Genomic DNA, 15,430 nt, shown 5'->3' with positions numbered 1-15,430 from the left:
TCTCAATGGGCGGCCGGGAGATCAAGTCTTTGGGAGTCTGGCCGAGACAGTGCCACTACTTGTGTTCGCCACCGGAAACTGCCGGGCGGCTCCACCGGGAAGAAGCGCCCGCTACTACGCACCAGCCTCCCCTTCTGCTTATGTACTTGCACTGCAACACCTTCGTGCTACTCCTGGATGTGCCTCCTTCATGAATGCAACCATATGCTTTGTTCCTGTATGCGCAAACTTTAAGCGGGCTACCGCAGCAACCAGGTTACCCGAGAGTGGGAATGCTCAGCACGCTCTCGTGCCGAAACAGCTATCCTACAGTGTTGCAGGACATCCTGCAGCATTCTTCCTGTCCTTCTGCGCTGCACTCGCGTCTGCCTATAAGCACTGTGCCTCCGTCAAGCCACCTCCCAACGCCCCCTCCATTCCTCCACGAACCCAACGATGGAGATCTTGATCGAAGATCTTCCGTTCACTGCAACCAGATGGGAGGTCAAGCATGCGTTTGGTGAAATCCTCCACAATCCTCCATTTTACGATCCGTGTTCGTCAAATCGACCCGAGTAAGTGCTCGGCCACGATACGCGATCGTGGCGCCGTCTTTTCACCCGCATGTACCCACCAGAAACATCCACGTGTACCTCGAGGAAAGCACGAACTGCCTCCCCAACAACGGGAAAGGGAGTGTCATCCTTTCAAATCGTGCCCTCGGGCAAGATTTCTTCAGATGGGCGACGAAGCGAGGCAGTCCTGGCGTTTGTGTAGGTGGGCGGCGTCTGTTTCTCAAGATGAAAGGGGGCAGCCTCTCGAAGTCGAACAAGGCAAAAGTACGAGAGCTGCTCAAAACGCCGTACGTGCAGCCGCTAGACGAGCAAAATCGACTGCAGAGGCTGGACGAGATCTCTGCCGTAGTCGTCAAGCTCGACACCATCCAGTTTGGCGTATACTTCCGCAGAGACGGCGATCCTAACACCGCCAATCGGACCTTTTCCGCTGAGCACGAGATCAGCCGGGAAGATACCGTCTCCGGGGAACTGATATACAATTACAACAGGAAGGAGTTTATTGTCGAAGTGCGTGTTTTCCTCTGAGAATTATCAGAGCACATCTCTGACGGTACGCTTCTTTAAAGAGTGGTAATCCTGTGACAGACGACAACACCGATCTCATCATCATCGAAATTCGCAACATCAAGAAGACTGCGTATGGTAAGGATGATAACGGACAATATTGTGGGTCAAGCATCTTCCCTTTGAGACATCGCCTGATCTCCCTATAGACGTTTGTATGGAACTTTGGCATCCCCCTCGGTTCGAACAACAGACCCAATTCCGCGCCTATACCAATGACAGAAAGAAGGACAAGAAGCATTTCCGTCAACGGCTTCCACACCTTGGCGGTCTGCACGAGTTTGTCACTCCTTATGCATACCAACTTCGACTTTTACTCCTCGCACCGCAGTCCCACGACGAACGCCACGATGAACTCAAAAAGCTCAAGCTTCTCTGCGAAGCGGCCGAACTCGCACCACACCGCAGCCAGATCGAGGTCGAACAACGCGACTTCTTCCACCCCGACCGGCTCGCGACCGCGCGCGAGTGGATGAGCCGTTTCGCATGGCCGATCCGCTTCCAGCTGGAGGCACTCCTCTCCAACAGCCTCGTCACCACTCGCGACCTGTACCACCTCAGCGTGCACATCGAGGACCTCGTCAACAAGCGGCCCGCACTCGCTGTCGACTTCCTCCGCCGGCTGTCCACGCGCTTGCTCACGCGCGGGAGCTCAGAGACAGTGGTCGACTGCTTCCGCGTCGCGCTCGAGACCGAGGCCGCAGACTCGGCAGCACTCAGCGACGGCGACAAGGGGCCCGACTTCCTCGGGTCCGTCAAGAGCGCACACGCCGTCGTCACACCCTCACGGGTTCTCCTCGCGGGTCCCTACGACACACAGTCGAACCGCATCGTGCGCCGATACTACGAGTACAGGGAGTACTTCATCCGGGTTGAGTTCAGAGAAGAAAACAAGATGACCCTCAGGTGGCCGAAGGAGGTGCGTGCGCCGTGACATGGGGGCGTCCGTGCCGGCTTTTCCCTCACGTTTGGGCGCAGGTAAATGCTGCGTCGCTCATCGAAGGACGGTTCGGCGACATCCTCAAGAACGGTTTGGACGTCGCTGGGCGGCGCTTTTACTTCCTCGGGTGGTCCATGTCGGGTCTCGGCGAGCACACGACGTGGTTCATGGCCGAGTTCGACCACCCAACCGAGGGGCGCGTCACTGCCGAGAGGATCCGCCAGGGCCTCGGCGACTTCACGAAGTGCCAGAAAATCCCTTCAAAGTACGCCGCTCGTCTCGCGCAAGCGTTCAGCAGTACAAGTCCCTCCGTTCGGATTCGGTACGATCAAGTCGAGGAGATCCCGGATCTGGGCGAGAAGTACAAGCACACGGACGGCCAGGGCACCATCTCATCCGCGCTGGCCGACTTGATTTGGGGGGCTATGGTCGAAGAGCGCCCTGCTCGAGGGAAATTGCTGCTGAAACCATCTGCGGTAGGTGTCTTCGGGGCGCGTAGCAGTGACCCGAGCTGACACGTCCTCGATACAGTACCAGATTCGTTTCCTTGGTATGTCACACGTGTTGCCGTGGACTGCCGTTAACTCAATATTTTCAGGCTACAAGGGCATGGTAGTCGTCGACGATACTTTGGAAGGTGTTGCGATGCGCCTGAGGCCATCCATGTGCAAGTATGAGGTAACGAATTACGAGGAAGCCGAGATTGAGATTGCCAAACCGTTCATCAAGCCCGGGACTGCCAGGCTGTGTCGGTGAGCCGTCATGAGCCCATCTTGGAACCGCTTGATCTTCCTGTGCGCTTGCAGCCCACTGGTCGCTGTGCTAGAAGACCTCGGTGTGGAGAAGCAGGCCTTCCTCGATGTGCAGAACCACGCGATGAAGGACGTAGTGGAAGCCCAGGACACGCTCTTCAACGTTGCGAAGAAGTTGATCCAGAGGTACGGCCTGGGCGATGCATTTGGGCTGCGCTGGACGCTCGAGCATCTCGCTCGCTCTGGCGTGGTCATGCGGGGCAACGATCCGGTCGGCCGGTTCCTCCTGGACAGCGATTTCATCAGGGGTATCGTCAAGTACGCGCAGACGTATGCCCTGCGCGAGTTCAAGTACGAGACGCGTATCCCGCTAGACGAAGCTTATCAGCTCGTTGGTGTCGTCGACGAAGGGCCAGCGTGGGTCGCGGCGGGGCGCGAGAATGTCTACTGCCTGGCCGATGGAGAGATATTTGGTGAGCTCCCATCCGTGTCGTCTGTGTTTGGGAACACTGACTGTGTTGGGGTGTAATATAGCTTGTGTGCAGTACCCAGATAAGGAAGAAATGCATTATCTCAAAGGCAAGTGGCTCTTGCAAGTTTATGAACCTCGTCTTACACCGAACAGGCAATGTCTCTATCTCGCGGTCTCCGCACATCCACCCCGGGGACGGTGCGTTTATGAAATGTGTATGGCCGTGGTAACGCTAACTTTCATACGGACAGTCCAGCTAGTTCGAGCGATTGGGAAGCCGCCTGCAGACAAGGAGTGTTTCTTCCGGAACATCAAGAACGTCGTAGTCATGCCCTCCACAGGCAAGTTTCCCTTCGTCGAAGCACGCGCATCGACTGACTACTTCACTACGGGCAGGAGAACGCTCCTTGGCGTCCTGTCTGGCTGGCGGGGATGTCGACGGGTGAGATCGCAAGCTCACATGGGATGCATATTGACTGACATGATTGCCTCAGAGACGAGTTCTTAATCATCCGGGATCCTACCCTCCTTCCCAAAATCATGTCGCAGCCGAACGACTACGAAGCCGCCAAGCCAAAGCTTCTTGATCACCCCAGTACTGTGGACGACATATGTGATTTTTTCATGAAGTACATGCAGTTCGACGTGGTGGTAAACCGTTAGACTCTCCACCCTGTGTAGTTTTACTCTAACAAACTGGTTCTCAAGGGTCTGGTGGCCTCGCAGCATCTGAAGATTGCCGGTAAGGCTTCGCGGTGTCACCAATTCCATCTTCCATTCGACTCATCTGCTTCGCACATGTGTCTATAGATCAGTCAGAGGTAGTAGGACGGTCCGTTTTGCAGTACAGACATGGGGCTCATCGTCTACTCAACAGGATGGCGTGTTTGACGAACGTTGCATGAAACTCGTGGATCTCTGCAGCCAAGCTGTTGATTATCCCAAGCAAGGCGTTCACGTCGAAACCGATGCGATGCCACAGCCTTATACAAAGATCAAGCCGGACTGGAGCCAGGTACGCGGGTAACGTCCTTTGAGTCTGCCGTGAAACTCATTTTGCGCTCCTACCGGGACCCCAGACTCAAGACGAGACCGGCCGCCCAGGGGACTTCTACGAGTCCTCGCGCGCGCTCGGCGTGCTCTTCCGCTCGATCAAGATCAAGGACCTCCACGCGTCCGCGCCGCCGCCCAGGTCGCACACCGAGCCCCTCCTCCCGCACCCGTCGTACGAGAAGACGAAGCCGCTGGGCGACAACGTGTCGCGCGCGCTCCGGCCGGCGCTGATCCCGCACCTGCAGCACCGCGCGGAGCGGCACGACGCGGACGAGCTCGCGGCGCTGGAGCCGCTCTTCCGGCACTACGCGCGGGAGCTCGCGTACGTCTGCCTCGCGCACGCGCCCGGGGAAGGCGCAGACGCGCGGCTGTCGGAGGAGGAGGTCGTGCTCGGGGTGATCCTGGGGCGGTGCCCGGACCCGCGCTGGCGCAAGAGCCGGGCGTACCGGATGCGGGAGCACGCGGGGCAGCTGGTGCGGGACGTGCGGCAGCGGGCGCGGGGGCTTGCCGCGCCGCGGTTCGTGCGCGGGAAGGGCAAGGGCGGCGAGGTGGAGGAGGGCCCGACGCGGGAGGAGGTGGTCACGGCGCTCAGGCGGGGGTGGGCGGCTTGGGACTTCGGGCTTAGGTACAGGGAGACGTTTGGGGCGCGGAGCTTCGGGCTGATCGGGCTGGGGGTGGTGTGCGAGATGGTGGAGGGGCTGGAGAGGATGGACGGGAAGGAGGCGGGGGTGTCGCGCGAGGACGAGGAGGTGGCGGCGGCGGACGAGCCGGAGGAGTCTCGCGTGGACGGGCCGGACGCGAACATCGTTTGATGGACTGGCCAGCAGGGGACAGGGAAGTTGTTTGCGCGGCAAATGGGCTTCGAGACAAGTTGTCGCTGATATTTCTGTTGGATTGAGCGCCGCTGACGATTGGTTGTTGTATACATACTAGGGTGACAAGAACAACGTAGCCTATGACTCCGAGATTGCACTGAAGTTTGCGGAGCGCGCATAGGGGAGAGAGAGAGAGAGAGAGAGAGAGATTCATAAGCCGTCTACGCTAAGCAATAGCAGTCGCAGACAAGGTAGGGAGAAACAGGCGTTGCCATGCACGATGCTCGGGCCGAACGTTCTGGACTGGGTGCGGTCTCGGACAGGTCTCTGCGTTGTGAGGATGGGTGCGACCGAGGTCATGGGTTGTGCGTGGCTGCATTATTGGGCGAGTAGAGCGTTGTGATGTCATACCGCGTCGCGGAGATGACACAGGGCGCAGGGGACGAGCTGGCGACGAGAAGAGCGCGGGGACTCGACAAGAACGGATGAAGAGCCCGGGCTGGATGAGTCTGCGTGCGTGGTGGGACGGAAGTGGAGTGGCGACGAGCAAGCCGCGGTCGATGACGTGCCCTCAGACCGCGGGGAGAAGCACACTGCCCGCGAGAGTCTTGAGAATGATGGAGGCCCTTCAGGCAGGTGGGGGCCGTCGCACCGTGCGCGAATGTGTAGCGGACGATGGATTGGAACAGAATGGATGCTGCAGCCAAGAGAATCGAGAGACATGGATTCCTAGCGAGGATGGACAATGCCGGACGCGACGGAGCGTATGCTGCGCTGGGTTTGGTGACAGTGCATGGAGAGAGCGGAGGTTCTCGAGGTCGTAAGCAGTGGGGGTGGACTGGGAGGCGGAAGCGGAGGAGGGGGTCCTTTCGACGTCATCATAACCATCACTCTATGGTACACACATACAACAAAGCTACCAAATCAGAGTCCAGATATTCGAAGGGGAGAGCAGAAGCGAAGGTACCACATCAACGAGGGTGATGTTCTGGGGCTACTTCATAGGGGACTTTGAAACCAGGGCAGCACCTGATACCCCGGCAGATGCGGAGCCGCCAGGCGTCGGAGGTACCGGGACGAGCTCGAAGCGAATCCCTATGGGATAAAGGTAGTAGATGTGAAAATCAACCAGTGCTGGAACGGCCTCCCAAAGATGCGTACCGATATGTGACATGAACCGGTTAAGGTTCCTTTCCAGCATGCCATCATCGTGCAGCTCGAAATCCCGAAGCAGCTGTCGTGCTTGTAAGGCTAACAGAGCAAAGCCGCAAGATCGGATATCAGTATTCCAAGGGGATCACAGAGAACAAGACGACACGCACCGCTGTATGCAAACAGGGAATTCAAATTAGCAGGGTATAGCTTGCTTCGGCTACCATCGGGTTTGAAGACGACGGCTAGGTCGTCTTTCAAGCTATCCGGGCTCGGTCTGATAGTGGCATTGTGCCGTCTCGCCTCTCTGATTACAGCAAGACGGGGAGGAGTCAGTATGGACCATGATGGAGACAAGACCCCAGAGTATTGGAGGGCTGGCGGAAGAACAGGACGTACGCGTTATCGAGTGCGCGCCGTACATCGGCAATCTCCATCTGAAAGTCCTCCCGCTGCTGCGGTAGAGGAACTGGGATGTGTTCGCCGATCTGGTCGTCAACCTGCCGCTTCACTTCTCTCTCGATTTCAAGTCTGATCGACTCGTGAATCTGGGATCTGTGCAGTGGTACAAAATCTGTCAGCGACATGTCGTCTACGGGGGAAGATGCTCTATACTTGAGCGTCTCCGCCGCTTGGCGTTTGACGTCGTTTTTGAGAATGTACTTTATAGCATCGACACGCTCGGTCTGCGCGCGTTGGTGGGCGGACAACTGATCCCTCAGAAGGACGACCTCCGCATCAACTGCTTCCTACGAATGACAGGAGGCTCGAATCATTCATCGTGCAAAACATGAAAACGGCTATCTTACAGTCGTCGGTCCAAGCTCGGATATTCTTGCGGACTGATCGTGCAATGTGCTGAACGTTGCATCTCTGCATGAACGTGAGAGCCGCTCCTTTTCAAACAGAAGACACGAAGAGATACTTACAACGTCCGGTAGGTTGCGCGCATCGTCCCGATGAATTCCTGAACGGTCCCGACATCCACGGCATCTCCCATTGTCACAACGGTGTCAGGCATGTTGAACGATGTAGCTGATGTAAATTGCGAAGAGGGCAAGGGGAAGGAAGGATATGGTGGTGCGAAACAGTTCGCGGAGGAGGATGGCGAAGACGACGAGAGGGATGGCACGGAGGCTGGGACAGGTCATGTTATGTATCGTGCTGGGGGCGTGGGCAGCAGACAGGCGAGCCCTGCCGTTCCTCTCGCTGCCGCAGCACCTGAACCTTCTGCAGAGTGGCGCCCTGCGCCTGGCATGCGAGCGTAGGTCGCTGGCAGGATGCTCGTTGCAAGGAGGATGCCATGAGGCACGCTTCCTGTGCTTCCCGCGAGTCGTGTGCGAGCGAGGCGGCGCCTGACGGCGTTCGCTGGGGTCGGGACAGCGGTTGTGGAGGACACAACAGACACGATAGCGTCGTCGCGGGAGTTGTTCGGTGGAAGCGAGGCACGTGGGGTGTCGATCGAAACTTGCTGGTGAGCTGCAGGGAGAAGTTCGTCCACTTCTGGATCGCTGTGGTCGACGGCGAGGACCCCGGAACACACACGCGTCAGATATTACAAGTCGTGCTAGAGGTAGGCGCCCGACTCATCGCTGTTAACGCGTACGCACTGAAGTACTGAAGACTACTCATCCGTCACCCCGAAGCATAACGGCAACGAAGAGATCTGAGGGCACCGCGTTCGCGCTCTCTCGCGCGGAAGTGCAACAAGCACCGAGGTGCGCCATCGAGCCTCTTCGCGCGCCGACGGGCGCACGTCGGGAACCACACCCCATCCCTTCCTGGTCCTTCGCGATGCCCTCTCGGGCTTAGACGGGGGCAGCCTCTGCACTGTGAGTGGCTGTGGCGGATCCAATGTCCGTTAGTAAGCATACGTATCTTCCCGGTCCTGGGCCGCGGGCTCAACCTACCTGCATCTCCTTCCACAGTCCCCGTCGCCCCGTATGTCGATTAGGCCCCTCCTCGCTGGTCTCTCCACCTCGCACGACCGTTCGCACCTCCAAGAGGCGCGGAGTCTCTTTATGTTCAAGGTGCGTGTCTAGCGCATACGCCTCGAGTGTCCGGGTATGTCGCTCGTGGAAGAGGCGAAGGCCGAGAGGGGCCGGCGGTATGGTGGTGGTATGGCGAGGATTGGAAGGACGCGGCCCGGCGAGGAACACGTCTCGCCGATAGCGGTGGAGCCACGCGACGAGGGCGAGGAACGAGACGGATATCGCGAGCACGACGAAGGTGAGGTCGGGTTGAGCAGGAGCCATAGCCGCCGGATGGTCGGGGCGAAGACCAAGGCCGAAGGAAGGATTCGACTGGCGTTCAGCCCCAGGCTGCAAGTGCTGGGAGGGCCCGTTTGGGTCTGCCGGATGCGTCACAGAGTTCGCACATGGCGAAGTGCCTGCTGCGACCCGTCGGACCATGCCGTGCCGAGGGAGTCGAGACTCGGAGGTTGTAATTGTCGAGGGGCATGCCGAGCGCGCGAGCAATGCCAAAATTGGCGTGCAGACTTGGTACGTCTTGGGACCAAACCCTCATACAATTGTCTGAGTGTGATTGGACATCTAGGGACCTGTCGGATGTAGGTGTCGAGTCCTCGCCTTGCTTCCCCACCCCAAGCACTCGTCGAAGTTTCTTCACCGCACGGTACAGCGGTAATAACGAAAGCGTCCCCACGGTACGTCATCGTGTTTCGGTCGCGCTAAACGGACGCACAACGCCAACTGGAATGACGGCAAGGTGACGGTGGCAGGTCGCCGAGGCTTCTTGAACACGGTCAGCCCGGGTATGTTTGGGTACGCTAAACAACTGTACATTTGCTCCCAGTGTGGTAAACATTTCACGTGATATATTGTTCAGTGTCCTGGAGGCTCGTCTGCTACGCCAAGGACTCAAGGAAGTGATAGGGCAGGTGGAAGGCCACTGTCGTCTCGTTGATCTGGCGCGCGACTGTATGCTGGCGGACAGCGTGGCAGCGTTGGAGCGCGTCCGCGCGGCGAGCACCGGAGACCACTCGCAGCGGGCGGGGATGGGGCGGGGAATTCACATAAGGTTTATGGTGCGCCTGCCAGAATCCCGTTGAAGCAGCCGCTTGAGGAGTTCCTCCTCAGGAACTTCTCAAGCGGCTGGATAATATAGCCTAAGTCTTGAGCGGTATTCTTTCCCGTCGGGGATGATTGACCGATTTCTTGGTTCGACCAGGGTTGCTTCGACGGCCATTGCAGCATAAATAACGCCCCTTAGCCGTCCCCACTCTCCGCTACGTCCACCAGCATCTCCTTCCCTTGCCTACGTCATGCTGCTCACGGCAACGGCTGTTGCGTTTGGCTTGTTCTTTGTGTCAGCTGGCGCGGCCTCCGTCCCATGCACTGGAAACAACGGAGTGGCTGTTCCAGACGCGGTATGTGTTACAACTTCCTGCGGGTATGGTTAAGTCTTTTCACACTTTCTCCGCTTGTGCCAGTGCTGCGTCTGGCTCGATGTGCTTGATGACATCCAGCAGAATCTGTACGTGGGCTTTCTATAAATCACCTCGTCTTCTCCACACTTACCTCGATCGATCTCCAGGTTCGATGGTGGTGAATGCAACGATGATGCCCACGAAGCGCTTCGGGTATGTGCCTCAGATCTCCATGTCCGCTCAATCCCCGTCGACCATTCTTGATTGCCCACCTTACGACAGCTCACCTTCCACGACGCGATGGGATACTCGCCGGCTTTGTTCAGAGCAGGAAAATTCAGGTGCGTCTCATCCATCCTGGACCTATTGTATGCGGTCTGACAGACGATTTTCACAGAGGAGGGGGAGCCGGTACGTCAGGATCCACGTGAAGTGAACAGGGACTGACCGCACGACATGCTCGCAGACGGTTCTATCATGGAATGGTCGGACATAGAGCTCCAGGACCCCGCCAACGAAGGCATGGACGAGATCATCGAGGCCGAGCGACAGATCGCGCTCCGCCACAACGTGTCCTATGCGGACTTGTGAGTCTCCACGCGGGTCTTGAACGGTGATCACACAGTCGGGCTCTGACATCCTGCCTGCTTTAGTATCCAGTTCGCGGGCGCCATCGGTGTCGGGAACTGCAAGGGAGCGCCCCAGCTCCTGTTTTTCGCGGGGCGCAAGAACGAGTCGCAGCCCGCACCCCCTGGGCTGGTCCCTCAAGCGACCGACTCCGTGGACGCGATCCTCAACCGCGTTGGAGATATCGGCTTCAGCGCGCTCGAGCTCGTGTGGATGCTCGTCTCGCACACTATTGGCGCGCAGCACATGGTGGATCCGGTACGGACTCCATTTGCGGTCTCGACTCTCTCGACCGGGTACACTCATCCGCCGTTCGTTTCGCCGTGAACAGACGATCGCGGGATCACCGTTCGACTCGACTCCTTACGACTTCGACGCCCAGTTCTTTGTCGAGACTCTCCTGAACGGCACCATCAACCCTGGGAACGAAAGTCAGGTTCCCGCTGGGGGAGCGCTGTCGCCTTACCCCGGGGAGTACCGTCTCGCTTCGGACTCTGCGATCGCAAGGTGAGTATCGGCGAGTGACACTGGGGCAAAATCCTCACGTGCGGCTGCCTACAGGGATCCTCGCACCGCCTGCGAGTTCCAGCACATGCTCCGTGAGCGGCATTTTTCCGCGTGTCTCTGAGATGCTGAACGCCGCCTGCCACAGTGGACCGCCAGAATATGCTACGCAGGTACCAGACTGTGATGAACACACTGGCATTGATCGGCCAAGGTGTAAATGTGCAATACATGACGAACTGCACCAATATCATCCCGGTCCCACCGGCTGTCGACTTCGAGCCATTCCTGCCGGCTGGCCTCTCAATGGACGATGTTGTGCCGGTGTGTACAGGTACTCCGTTCCCCTCGTTAGCCGCTGCAGCAGGTGAGATTCAAATAGCTCGCGCTCTCGTGCTGGGGGTCGCTCACATAGTTTCAGGACCTATGACATCTGTCCCGCCCGTGTAATTGAATGCGTTGTTGGTGTAAGCTAGGGAGAATATCATGGGGTCTAAGGGGTAGTCTGTCCAGGGACCTTGTATACCATGACGTCATCTGACATGCCGACGAGCGTCTCCGCTGCAACTGCCGCTCTGCGACTGCGGTCTGGTGTTTCATCTCTCTTCTCTTCTCTTCGATGCGCGTCGGTCTCCTCGCTCTCGTGCCCATGTCTGACAAGGTTACGCCGTGAACGAACAAAGGGGAGGCACTTCTGTCAGATGATCATCGACCTCGGGCTGATTGACGATGCCGGCGGTCTGGCCCCCTGCATCGCTTTGGCTTCAGCCAAGCCAACAGCGAGCGGGGTCGTCGCCCTCGCGTCCTCCATGTTTTCTCTCCTTTGTACCAACATCTCTGCTTCAAGGTGAGTACTGAGTACGTTCGCACACGTTCGGCCAAATGAGGCCCCATGGGTTTGCATGGATACTGACATTGGTTGAAACCAATCAATTATAGCACCACTTCGGTGTTTCGAGGTTCAAACACGTAACCGGCTCTCGTGTGCTTTGGCCGCGCCTCAATTTCTCAGGCAACACCCGCTCCTTCCGTGCGGTCGCGGTGTTGATCGCAGCCGGTCTCAGCTCTGAAGACTGACGCAGCCCAGCTCACTCGGTCCCACGGTCGCTTTCCTTCTTTCCTTTGGTTCTGCGCAAGTTCTGCGCTTTCGCCTTTGCCGTGGCTCCGTTCTGCGACCATGTTCGCCATCGCTGCGCTCACCGCGCTCTTTCAACTCGCCTCTTTCATCCTTCCTGCGCTCGCTGCTCCCGCTTGGGACGTGACGCCGATAAACCCGGCTGCCATCCCCCTTGCCGTGCGCTCCCCGTACCTCTCTGCATGGCTCCCGCAGGGCGGCGGTACCGCACTCAACGCGGCCTGGCCCACGTTTTGGAACGGAAACGTAAGTCCATTTTACTCGCGTTCACGAACGCGTCCTTGGACTGACGCTGTTGTAGATCGTCGGCTGGGCGGGGTACGCTAAGGTCGACGGGACGGCGTACACTTGGATGGGTGTCCCCGCCGTGCCCAACACCAAGACGACCCCCGCTACGCAAAAGAGTTTTCAGGCAAGGTTTTCGGTCCCACTGGTGCTGTGAACGAAGAACTGATGAATATGCCAGATGACCGCAACGCAGAGCATCTTCGTGATGAGCGCGGGTCCTGTGGACCTCACAATCACCTTCCTCAGCCCGGTCGAGGTTTGTGGCACGCGGTTTGGGCACAGCCCACTCGTCAGGACGGCACGGTTGACACCACCCTTTCGCTTCAGCCCGGTGACTTTGTGAACCAATCGCTGCCGCTCTCGTACTACTCCGTCTCAGCCGCGTCGACCGACGGCAAGTCGCACAGCGTGCAGGTCTACGCGGACATCAGCGCGGAGTGGAATACGGGCACCGTCTCTCTCGGTGTCACCTGGAACACGACGGCACAGAGCGTTATCTCGCACCAGGTCGCGCTCGCAAACCAGGTGCCGTTCAACGAACTCGGTGATCGCATCCAGCGTGAGTCGAACTCCGAGCCCCCCGCAGTTCCCACGGTACCTGACTGACAGCACTGCATCAGAGGGCTCCGTCTTCCACTCCACCCTCAACGTGCGTCCTCTTCTCTCCCCTCCCTATCCCCCTCTCATCTCACCGGTTTCCCCTCCGATCACAGACGAAAGGCACGACGTTCCAGACGGGCGAGGACATCGCCGTCCGCGCGCAGTTCATCAACAGCGGCGCGCTCACCAACGGCCAGGACACCGCCTTCCGCGCCGTCTCGGACCGCTGGCCCGTCTTCGCCTTCGCGCACGACTTCGGCGCCGTCTCCGCCGCGACCGCCCCCTTCGTCCTCTCCCTCGCGCACGTCCGCGACCCCGCGCTGCAGTACGTCGCCGCGGACGGGACGACCGAGCAGCGGAGCTCGTTCTTCTGGACCAAGTACGCCGACTTCGCCGACGCGGTGGGTGCATGCACGCTCTGAACGGCCGCCCGGGGCGAGAGCTGACGCGCCGTGCTGCAGATCTCGGCCTTCCTTGGCGACTACGCCAATGCCGTCGTCCGCGCGAACGCGTTCGACGCGAAGCTCCAGGCCGACGCGGGCAAGATCTCGGCCGACTATGCGTCCCTCGTCCCGCTGTCGGTGAGGCAGACGCTGGGTGCGATCGAGATCACGGCGGCAAAAAAGAGCGATGGGTCGCTGGACGCTTCGGATGTCAAGACGTTCATGAAGGGTGCGTGTAAGCCACATTCCACATTTCGGGCTGCGCATTGACAGAGCGTTGGGGACGATTTCGATAGAGATCTCTTCGTCTGGGGTACGTGGTCGTTGACACAGCCACATTCCTGTGCTTGCTCACTGGTGACCTATAGGACGTGAACACCGTCGATGTCATCTTCCCCTCCTGGCCCTTGTTCCTGTACACGAACCCCGAGATTGGCAAGCAGCTGCTCCTTCCACTCCTGGCGTACCAGGCTTCCGGTCTGTACCCCAACAAGTACAGCGTTCACGACTTGGGTAGATCTGCGTCCTGTTGTGTCTCCTAATCTCCCGTGCTGATGCTTTCACGTAGGTTCCCACTACCCCAACGCCACAGGCCACAACGATGGTGAGAATCCACTCCTACTTCTGATCAACTGCGGCTCCTAACGGACGTTTACAGGCAAAGACCAAGCCATGCCAGTCGAAGGTAGACACCATGATTCGTTCATCCTGTTGCCCCTAACATCGAATCCTGCGTGCAGAGAGCGGTAACATGGTGATAATGGCTCTGAGCCACGCCCAGACGGCGAACGACCAGTCGCTGCTCAAGACCTACGTGAGCTCCTCCGTCCCTACCATCCCCTTGCAATTGGCACTAACCTTTTGTGCGCATTCCAGTTCAGCCTCCTGGACCAGTGGACGCAGTTCCTGATCACGGACTCGCTCATCCCCGCGGACCAGCTGAGCACCGACGACTTCGCGGGCTCGCTCGCAAATCAGACCAACCTGGCAATCAAGGGTATAGTTGGCATCAAGGCCATGTCGAAGATCGCTGCGCTCACAGGGGATAACGATCGGGCGACGAAATACAGCGTCAGTTGTGGAGACTTCATGCAGGCTCGTTCGTGTGACTGATGAATGGCCCCTCAGTCGATGGCAGATTCGTACGTTCAGCAGTGGAAGACGCTCGCTACTTCTGCGGACGGGAAGCATTTGACACTTTCTGTGAGTCACTCGCTGTACGTAGACGCGTTGGAGGCTGACCCGTAGGTGATCTAGTACGGCAACAGTGACAGGTAGCAGTTTTATTCTTTGTCGATCTTATGCTGGATTCGCTGACCTGGATGAAGCTGGGGTTTGGCATACAACCTTTATGCTGACAAGTTGCTGGGAACGAACGCTTTCCCGCAAGACGTCTACGACTTGCGTACGTGATCGTTTCTGCCTACATCAGAGCAGCGTCCTGATCTCATTGATTTTCATAGAAACTGAATGGTACAATGGGCAGGCCAGTGAGTTTGCTGCCTTCGCTCTACTTCTACACGTACTTATACTTGTCCTTTCAGAGCCTTTCGGTGTACAGCTCGACACGCGGTGAGTGCTGAATCTTTGGGAACTTAGATGATCATCGTGACATAAGCTTCTAGGCATACATACACGAAGTCCGACTGGCAGATCTGGACGGCCGGCATCATGTCCGCGACTCAAGTGCGCGACATGTTCGTCAGCTCCGTGCTGAAGTACGCGGGCGACGGCGCGACGAACCAGCCCCTTCCCGATCTCTACGATGCCATCAACGGTACCGAGGTCCCTGGCTCTGGTCACGCACGTCCCGTCGTTGGCGGGCACTTCGCCCTGGTTCGTACTCAGTGACTCTTCTAGCTCTCACGTCCGTGTACTCACACGCGTCGCGCGCATCAGCTGGTGGTGAATAACACCGCGAACTCGCTGACGATCTCATCTACCACATCAACGTCATCCGCAACTGGGTTCGTGCCGATCACGGTGCCTTCCGGCTCGAAGGCTATGACCACGCCCACGGCATCGGCGAACGCCGTCAACCCCACGGCCTCCCACAGCGGCTCAATTTCTCAATTGGCTCAGAGCCCTCTGGGCTTTGTGCTTGTGCTTGGTGCCATGGGTGCTCTCGCTCTCTGATAGT

General features: G+C 58.3%; 4 protein-coding genes across 4 annotated transcripts; 3 read left to right on the top strand and 1 right to left on the bottom strand.

Moving 5' to 3' along the window:
* Nucleotides 1–435: 435 nt before the first annotated feature.
* Nucleotides 436–5,150, top strand: BXZ73DRAFT_88681 (RdRP-domain-containing protein; the record flags this gene model as incomplete). Its single annotated transcript, XM_048025041.1, has 15 exons — nucleotides 436–554; nucleotides 617–1,064; nucleotides 1,124–1,223; nucleotides 1,271–2,040; nucleotides 2,100–2,541; nucleotides 2,660–2,813; nucleotides 2,868–3,286; nucleotides 3,348–3,392; nucleotides 3,439–3,483; nucleotides 3,537–3,626; nucleotides 3,682–3,727; nucleotides 3,780–3,936; nucleotides 3,994–4,027; nucleotides 4,131–4,300; nucleotides 4,365–5,150. 15 exons carry the CDS (start codon nucleotides 436–438, stop codon nucleotides 5,148–5,150), a joined length of 3,825 nt encoding a protein of 1,274 aa, XP_047880446.1.
* Nucleotides 5,151–6,069: 919 nt separating this feature from the next.
* On the bottom strand, nucleotides 6,070–7,326 carry BXZ73DRAFT_98870 (uncharacterized protein; the record flags this gene model as incomplete). The annotated part of the gene is made up of 8 exons (XM_048027822.1): nucleotides 6,070–6,141; nucleotides 6,190–6,248; nucleotides 6,315–6,404; nucleotides 6,476–6,612; nucleotides 6,705–6,860; nucleotides 6,921–7,054; nucleotides 7,115–7,178; nucleotides 7,235–7,326. The coding sequence occupies 8 exons, from the start codon at nucleotides 7,324–7,326 to the stop codon at nucleotides 6,070–6,072; spliced, it is 804 nt and encodes a 267-aa protein (XP_047880445.1).
* A 2,262-nt stretch (nucleotides 7,327–9,588) lies between these two features.
* Nucleotides 9,589–11,274, top strand: BXZ73DRAFT_98869 (manganese peroxidase; the record flags this gene model as incomplete). The annotated part of the gene is made up of 11 exons (XM_048027821.1): nucleotides 9,589–9,693; nucleotides 9,757–9,800; nucleotides 9,861–9,906; nucleotides 9,976–10,034; nucleotides 10,091–10,104; nucleotides 10,160–10,280; nucleotides 10,347–10,578; nucleotides 10,652–10,827; nucleotides 10,882–10,919; nucleotides 10,973–11,191; nucleotides 11,246–11,274. 11 exons carry the CDS (start codon nucleotides 9,589–9,591, stop codon nucleotides 11,272–11,274), a joined length of 1,083 nt encoding a protein of 360 aa, XP_047880444.1.
* A 727-nt stretch (nucleotides 11,275–12,001) lies between these two features.
* BXZ73DRAFT_42683 (DUF1793-domain-containing protein) lies at nucleotides 12,002–15,141 on the top strand (the record flags this gene model as incomplete). Its single annotated transcript, XM_048019003.1, has 19 exons — nucleotides 12,002–12,205; nucleotides 12,261–12,383; nucleotides 12,426–12,503; nucleotides 12,575–12,806; nucleotides 12,868–12,896; nucleotides 12,961–13,248; nucleotides 13,309–13,519; nucleotides 13,587–13,603; nucleotides 13,659–13,803; nucleotides 13,859–13,894; nucleotides 13,949–13,975; nucleotides 14,031–14,104; nucleotides 14,167–14,361; nucleotides 14,419–14,493; nucleotides 14,548–14,564; nucleotides 14,619–14,695; nucleotides 14,754–14,780; nucleotides 14,835–14,862; nucleotides 14,916–15,141. 19 exons carry the CDS (start codon nucleotides 12,002–12,004, stop codon nucleotides 15,139–15,141), a joined length of 2,109 nt encoding a protein of 702 aa, XP_047880443.1.
* Between the last annotated feature and the right edge of the window lie 289 nt (nucleotides 15,142–15,430).

This window comes from Epithele typhae (genome assembly GCF_022376455.1).
Source record: "Epithele typhae strain CBS 203.58 chromosome Unknown BXZ73scaffold_9, whole genome shotgun sequence".
NCBI classification, from domain to species: domain Eukaryota; kingdom Fungi; phylum Basidiomycota; class Agaricomycetes; order Polyporales; family Epitheliaceae; genus Epithele; species Epithele typhae.
The sequence above is the reverse complement of the archived record's forward strand: the minus strand, read 5'-3'. Positions and strand labels throughout refer to the sequence as shown.